At 38.3% G+C, this 8,206-nt stretch overlaps 1 protein-coding gene across 4 annotated transcripts; it reads right to left on the minus strand.

The window, feature by feature from the left end:
- Window positions 1-971: 971 nt before the first annotated feature.
- Window positions 972-6,276, minus strand: LOC112292194 (uncharacterized). 4 transcript variants are annotated; one of them, XR_016506575.1, is made up of 6 exons: window positions 6,033-6,276; window positions 3,465-3,549; window positions 3,272-3,310; window positions 2,589-2,885; window positions 2,188-2,285; window positions 972-1,392 (listed from the first exon to the last, which is right to left on the minus strand). XR_016506575.1 is itself a non-coding variant. In XM_073539253.2 (4 exons), exons 1-3 carry the CDS (start codon window positions 6,222-6,224, stop codon window positions 2,193-2,195), a joined length of 582 nt encoding a protein of 193 aa, XP_073395354.2. In that variant the 5' UTR covers window positions 6,225-6,239; the 3' UTR covers window positions 972-1,392; window positions 2,188-2,192. The 4 variants fall into 4 exon arrangements, 1 of the variants encoding a protein (XP_073395354.2); XR_016506576.1 differs by lacking the exon at window positions 3,465-3,549 and adding an exon at window positions 5,434-5,563 and having other exon boundaries at window positions 6,033-6,274; XR_016506577.1 differs by lacking the exon at window positions 6,033-6,276 and having other exon boundaries at window positions 3,272-6,026.
- Window positions 6,277-8,206: the final 1,930 nt, after the last annotated feature.

Here is an 8,206-nt window from a genome sequence, read left to right on the forward strand (position 1 = left end):
CTATTATTATATAAATAGATTTAAAATAAATAAATAAATAAAACTCTATAGATGAGTATTTATATTGATAGTTGAGTAGAATATTCTACACATACTTAATATCTCTTAAGTACAAGGCTCTTTGCTTTAAAATAGGATATCATGAACAAAATTCTAATTTATATATATATATATATATATATATATATATTTCATACAAAATCATAAAAGATAAATTATTGTACAAATGGTGGATAAGAGTAATTTACTTTGATAAGTCTTAGAATTTATTCCTCTTGCAAACATTTATAGTAGTATGTTGTTTGATCTATTGCATACCAAATACATATTTTTCTTTTGGAAACAAATTAACCTCACTTAGGATCATTACTTGTGACCTAATAAACCAAATAAAAAGCTAAAGAATTATAAAGAATTATAGACTTGCTTGAATCCTTGAATGAAATCAACATCTACAAGGAATATCTATTAACATGATAAAAATAATTCAAACAAACTTTATTAGTAAAAAAAATTTATAATTTAATAGCAACTAACAAAATTAAGTTGTGAGTTGTTACCAACTTGGAACCAAGTTTATATATATATATATATATATATAAACCATCTTCAAAACTAAAATTCATATGAAACACTAATGGATTATTTCAAGTTGGAAATTTCTCCAAATCAACTTTATTAACAACCTCAGTTTGAAATTAGGGATTCTCATTTATTTTCTTTTTTAAAATTATGTTGTATATTATGCAATACAAGGACAACATGTCAAATTATCTTTAACAACCAATAGTTTTATCTCATAATCCTATTGTAAAAATGTAATCAGCAACAATACAATTTTGAAATATTTTCACATCATTGAAATGTGACGTAGAAATTCCATTCCTAAGTTTGATTATGGCCCTAGTATGATAACACCCAGTTTTTTGTTTCACTCATTCCACGTCTACACATAATATCCAAAGAGAATGTGGATGGAAACGTCTTTTCAGAATATTGAAAAGTAGATTAGACAAGTTATTCTGATTCATAGTGATTAGACTGGAAACATTGTAGCATTACTGAAGTTGAAAAACAAATCACCTACACATGGCTCTAAACCTACTCCTACTGTGGCCCTAGCTTAGGCTCCTACCAAGATATGAGTAGGATTTCCCAAGTTGTAGAGCCTATCTTGGATGGCACTGCATCAAAACAATGTCAAATTATCGTTCTTTGGTGAACGTTCCATCTAGTAGAGCTGCCAGATAGGCGGATCCCGATGGCAACAAATTAGAATGTGGAATCACATGAGCATGGGCTTCAACAGTCAGACCTTCATCCGGAATCTTACAACTTGCAGAAGAAGCTTTCTCGGGAGGTCCATGACCGGTACGCACACGCTGCTTTCACCTGATATTATTTAGACATTGCTTAATTAGTTATTAATAAATGTATAAAACAAGAGGCATACACGTCAAAACTCTTGAAATATGGTAAGAAGCATGAAAACTCAAGAAGGTATGGATCTAAGCAATAACATTATGTGGTATACATTATCTGCTAAGCTACCATCTCACGCAGCACTATACTTTAGAGGTCCTACGTTGGAACTATGAAGCAAAGCTACGGATTGAGGGAAAAAGAAAGAATAGGACTCCTGGAAACAATTTACTCGACATCCGTCGCGTCACTGGAATGGAAAATTACTCCAGGGAGTCGATCACGTTTGGTAAGAAGCTAAGAAATATCTAAGAGAGAACATCCAAGCCCAAATATCATGTAATGCTTACAGGATTCAAAAAGCTAACCCAACTAACCGTGCACAAATTAGTAGAATGAGAACCTAATACAATGTCCTGCCGTTGTCAAGCATCCCAGACAGAAAGCTACATCATGAAGTCGGGCATCGCGGTCATCCTAAACCAGGATTCGAAAGGAGACTGAATACTGAACACTCTGCATGCTAGGAACTCAAAAACATTTGAAGAGGAGGAGTTCTAGATTAGATTAGAGTTAGCCTAAAAGTGAACATGTCAGTCGGTCTGGAATCCTGTTCAGCTGCAGAATATATGCGCACAAGTCGGGAGGAAGCTAATATTACATTCGAGTTTGCGATCTTCAAGAGCCCCTAAGATTTTAACTGCAGCAAACGTACATGTCACAAAACCTCAAAACTTGGCAAGAAAATAGAGCGAAGGCACTCACCAAAATTAAAACAGAGCGACAAACTGTAAATGGAGTTGAAAAAAGTGACACAACACCCATATCGATCTCCAACCCTTATGTGATGCTTCTGCACAGAACTGTACCCACGTATCCACGTATCCATTAATCCTTCATACAAGTAGGGCGACGAACGCATGGGAACTTTAAATCGATCGGATGTAATATATGCTCCTACCAACCTCAATCATGAAGATTTTAAAACATACAAAACACAGTGAAGGAAAATCAAAAGACCGATACCAGCCGACTCAGATACCAATCTAGACAGTGTGAGTACATCTATCTGATCACCTTGTCGAACTAAAGAAAACCTAAATCAGAATGCAGAATTCATCAAATACCACAAGTACTGCATAATCTTTGTCCGAGTGAAAGCATACCTGTTTCTTTGAAGAGATCAAGTAAGATTTTGGATCGTGAAGAAGAACCCTGAGAACCTGGACCATTCTGTTTCTAACTATCCTTGTCAAATTGAATGATCTCCTAATGCTTTTGTATAAGCTAGTTGCGTCGACAAGTAATGTATGTAAAGTTTTCCTTTGCTCGTGCCCATCAATTGTGAGTTTAAGAATTGTGGAGGCGCATGGAATGATACCATCATTTTCAGAACATAGATCAGCCATCCTGCGCTCCATAATCAGGTCCGCCACCTTCTGGCAGTTTTCAGTTGACATCATCTACAAAAACGAAGCAAAGATTACATCAGTCTATCAAGTTAAACAGCAAATGTTTGAAACATAAATCGAAGAGGAACCGTAGTAGATTGTTTCTGAATACCCTGATATTACATCGATTCCTAATAGAAATACAGCTTTTGCCCTGTATTAAGCAAGCTGCAATAATCAATTAATCTTACTAAAACCTATAAATTAGGAACTAATGACGAACGAACTGTGAAATGTGTCAAATTCAGTTGCTTGCATAGGCATACTTTCAGAAGCCTGACAATTTCCATTTCGATCTTGTTATGTTCGTCAAAGTTATGCCCAAAAGTTATCTTATCTAACTCCGTCTTAAATTAGCAGGTTGAAAGAACTCTAAAGAGCCTTCGAAACTACTTAACTGCGACGACGTTCTGGTGGTTTGTTTACTCAATCTGACCCTGTAAAAGAAGAGTGAATTGTCAAGCTTCGTACGGCTCCCAAGCCGTTGAACCAAAGATTCTGCATAGAGAAGGTGAGCGCGAAAGCGGAAATCCCAAACGCGAAAAAAATGGTATGAACTTGAAGCTTTAGCGTAGGAAATTCAGTTACGACCAATGAAGCTGAAAGAATGGATGCAAGCATAGACAAGCAATATTCTGCAACTTCCCAGTTCTAGCCACGAAAGTTCCACACGCACCTATAATATAAATAAGCAATGACAAATGAATTAGTTTGAATTTTCAAAAATAAATATAATAATAACTGATAAGAGCGAGACATTTCCAAGCGGGAGTCGATGCAACTGAAGGATTAGAATTTACGTGCAATATTTATACGAGCTAAGTGAAACCTTCTAACTTGCTACTTCAAATGCAGTCGCAAGACAATAGTCAAATGCGTTCATGGAGTGGAGGGTCTGGTTAGAATACAATCCATAGACAACAAAATCGTGCACATTGAATTAAAGCAACCAACAAACTCACAATCGTCAAAAGAGAACTGAATGTAACTGTTGAACATACACTATAATTATCGGTACTTAAGAAGAGCACCAAAAGCCTTCCGGTTGTACTTCACAGTTAAAACTTTACTTCTATGTGAGATCATTACGAGGAGACTTTTGAGCAAGATGGGTTCTAGATGTCTCGAATGTCTTATCCTCTCCCAACACCAATTTAAAATCAACCTGCAACCGTGTCACGCTACCTCCAGCTATATCATGGAAAAAAGCTTCCTTCCTAAACCACTTGTATTGCCTCTTTTTTGCATCAGTTTAACCAACCCTTGCGAACACATAACGAAGCGCAGAAACATAATGCTGCTATCAAGGTATCCCGCTTCTCCTTTTTGAAAGCATATCTAATGCGTGATATTCCATTATAAAGACAAGAAGATACTCCGATGGCTTCCTTACAAATTCACATGGTTAAATGATTCAACCTAATCTCGAGGACCAATTCGAAGCTGTACTGCATTCCGATGGACGGGTTTTCATGTAACACAGTTTCACGCCAACGAACATACTCAGCCCCATCCAATTCCATCACACTATGGGCCTCTTCAGGCAGAAAACAATTTTCCCGGAATGTCGCTCCCGAAAAGTAGCCGAATCGATTCTTAACGTTGACATATGTTTCTCTACGGGAAAATTTGTACCAGAAGAATTATATATTGTTAATTATTTCACTTTAAAGCCGAAGATTATGCTGATCCTGTACTGCACACCTAATTGACGTACTATCACTGGTTCACTTCGGATCAAGTCACCTAAATGAATTCGAAGAACTCTAATACATCACACTCGAGAATCTATGTTTGAACCCCTTGTGCGAGAAGGGCTACTCACGATTAATAGACCGAAGCGAATACCTGTTAAATATGAGCTTGACTGAGTACATTTCTATTCCCTAAGTATAAGACTCCGTCTTACGAGGTAGTGATCATCATCAGTCCAGGGATATTGAATGCTCGGACCACTCTCAACATGAACAGGAAATAGGTGCAAAACATCCTTCCATTCAAAGATGCCCCGAAACGCTGGGCCGATCGCTATCTGCAGGTCACCTGAGGAATCGTTTTCTACTTTTTCCTGGTAAAGATCGGTGCTACAGATTATGAACACTCCAAACCTGCGTTTTACAAGGCCATATTCATAGGTCTTCCGACAAAAACTCTTAACCTGCCTTGACCTAGAAGCGGATTCGTGTGAGCACGAACTGCCGACATGCAGTCTACCTATTCCAGATGGCTCACAATCAGGTGAAATCTACGATTGCACTGTCAACTGGAAGGTCCAACATGAAGTAAATCTTTGCAGATAATTTGAAAAAGTAAGAAAATCCTTCCAAAGAATGTTCACAAACTCCTGCAGGGAAACTAACACGAGAATATCCAGTACTGCATTAAGTGGGAATCCAATCTGATTTGCTGAGATGACAAAATAAAAACTCTTCGAAGAAACCAGCCCTGCTTTATCATAGAAAATCAACACACCTCACACTATTGACTGCAAATCCTCTGCACAAGAGCGAATGAGAAGTGATGCCGAAGCACTTTGGAATCAACGAGTCAGCCCTCTGACCTGAAAGCGTTGTACTTGCGGTCGCGCACACTCAAAGGTTACGAATTCTCAACAGCTAAATAAAGAATACAGATGTGGTGACGACAACAGCGAGCCTCAGCACCTCCATGGAGATGCTATCCGAACATGACTGTACACAACCATGGAAATCAGATTCACAATCGAATCAGCAACAAATGAAGAGAGCCGATCCGCTTCCTCCAGCTTCCTCGACCACGCCAATACCACAGCGCAGTCTACAGTCCTCATATCCCACGATACTCAAACAACAACACTCTTGCATTGCTTACAACGAGCAACACTGTGACCAACAACAACAGCAACTCGATGACCACTCTCGTGGAACACTCACAAGGACTCGCATCCACATTCCAGACTGTAATTCTACTCGATCCCTCCCCTTGCAATTCCTCCTTTCTCCCACATCACTCAATTCGCCATCCTGGAAACTGGACCAGCCACCGAACCAGGCAGCCTCCACAGGCCTGGTAACACACGGCCAGAGCTTCTATTGCGCGGTTTCCACACAAGTGAGGAAGGGAGCCTACAGCGGGCATGAGGTTGAGCCATTTACTAGAGAGCGGAGAAAAATTGTAAACCTGCGACGGCGATGGAGGCCCCTTGAAGCGAAATCGACCAAACTCAAACTGCACAGACAGGAGGACCTGACTGCCCTCTGCGATGTGACCTTGAAGCTGATGAAAAAGCTCACTGTATACCAGTGCAGCCCCGCCTGCTTTGTACGAGGGCAACAGGACGACGTATTCCAACGGAACTGGGCCCGCCACCATGACAAGCTCACCAATTCCTTCGCAGACAGGTGGGGGGGGGGCCCATGAATTGAACATGAACCTTGGGAAAGGATGGAATCCTGAGCCACGACGGCAGCCACGCAAGCAAGCACTGGCAGCATTCACGGGGAATCAAAACTCTTTTTATTAAAAGGCCCCAGCCACGTCCGTGGAACATGGGGGGGAGAAATCATCAAGTGTGAATAGAGCCAGCGAACTTAGCTGTCCTCCACAACCCCCACCACGCTGCTCTCGTCGCAGCGTGGGCATGGGCTCTCAGGAGCCAAGAATATGGCAAGTCCTGTTCTATAGCTCACGCCGTGAATGGAACCCATGTTCGCCTCAAGAAGGCCGGGCGGTGATTGGTGCCCATCACTTCACAGTGCGGTATCACCACATCGTTGCCATTAAGACTGTGGCATCTGTTGTTGGCGGGTATGGAGCGCAACGCAGTCATATGATATCCGGGTATTATACGGGCAGGGTATCTAAACTCCACTCTCCATGTTCACGTGAAGAGATCGTTTTTCCCGGGTGGTTCTCTTGACTAGGTTCTTCGTTCACACTGGTTGTCGTGTGGTGCAGTGCGCTTCATTTGCTCCCTGACCAGAGTCCTGAGCAGAACTCGCTGTTCCATTTGACCTCATGGAATGATTCTGGAATGCCAGTCTTGGGTTCCTGAGAATTTTAGGATGTGGCTATAAAATGCCCTAATCACAAACTACCCTGCATGTTTTTTGTTGTTTTTTTAACGGTTAAACACATGGAGTTTATTAGATGTACCCCTCTTGATGCCCCTCAGAATAATACATTCGCTGATCATGTACAAGACGTGTTTTAAAGCTTATACATATATAATTATATAACCAAGGTGTATGTTCATTTGAAAATCTTGAAAAAATAATGATAACATAATACAATATTTTTTCTCAAAAAAATAAAAACAACAAAGTATTGAATAAATAAACTCCTTGTTTGCATCTTATTTGTTGAGATGATATAACCTTCTTTATATAAATTATCTCTTGTATATAAAAACACATAAGGAAACAATTTTTTTCTTTGATTGGTTGCATCTCTAATTGTTTTATCAAAAGTGAAGTAAAAGTTGAGTTATGCAACAATTCACATGATCTTAATAAAATCAAGTTTACAGATTCAGATGGCCTTGACAACACATATGATTCATTTCTACCTCAAAAAAGATATAACATTGATTTTTGACTCAATCATCATTGTTTTCATCAAAAGAATTACTTTTTGTGACAACGGTACGGGTTCAATTATTATATACATATATATGAAAATAAAAATTCACAACTTAATATCAATATACATATCTATACTTTTCAAGAATATATATATATATATATATATATATTCTCTTAAAGTGTGTATGTATATATATAGAGAGAAAGGAAAAAAAATAAAAAATGAGATGTATTAGGTCAATAAATATTAATTGTCTAGTTCTTCAATACCTGATTATTCAATTCAAAATAGCATGTACATGGATTTTAATATTATACATGTCTGAATTCAAAATTCAATAAAGAATAATAGAATAATTTTTTCTACATTCAAAGATTCCATGAATGCATGTGCTGTGACTTTTATTTGAACTTTTTCAATGCAATTAAGTGCACTATTCTTTTTCAAAGCAATAGCTTGTGAAAAAATCATTCTGACATCTTAATACAATCTCTTACACTAATATTCAATTACACAGTAAATAGGCAGCTTGACCAAAGTATTAATGCCCACCATTAAATAAAATATGAAAACAGCCAAATAGTTGTCAAATACCTTGTCTTCCTTAACTTTTTTTCTTTTTTCTTTTCTTTTTTTTTGACACAAATAAAGATTTCTTTATTGCAGTGTATTAGAGTACACTATCCCAACCAGGTGGATTAGATTATTGCCTATTATTATGTGCAAAAATACTACTGGGTCCAACAAGTTTTCAATTTGGTCTGTATTGC

Source organism: Physcomitrium patens, chromosome 15 (genome assembly GCF_059467195.1).
Source record: "Physcomitrium patens ecotype Gransden chromosome 15, ASM5946719v1, whole genome shotgun sequence".
In the NCBI taxonomy this organism is placed as follows: domain Eukaryota; kingdom Viridiplantae; phylum Streptophyta; class Bryopsida; order Funariales; family Funariaceae; genus Physcomitrium; species Physcomitrium patens.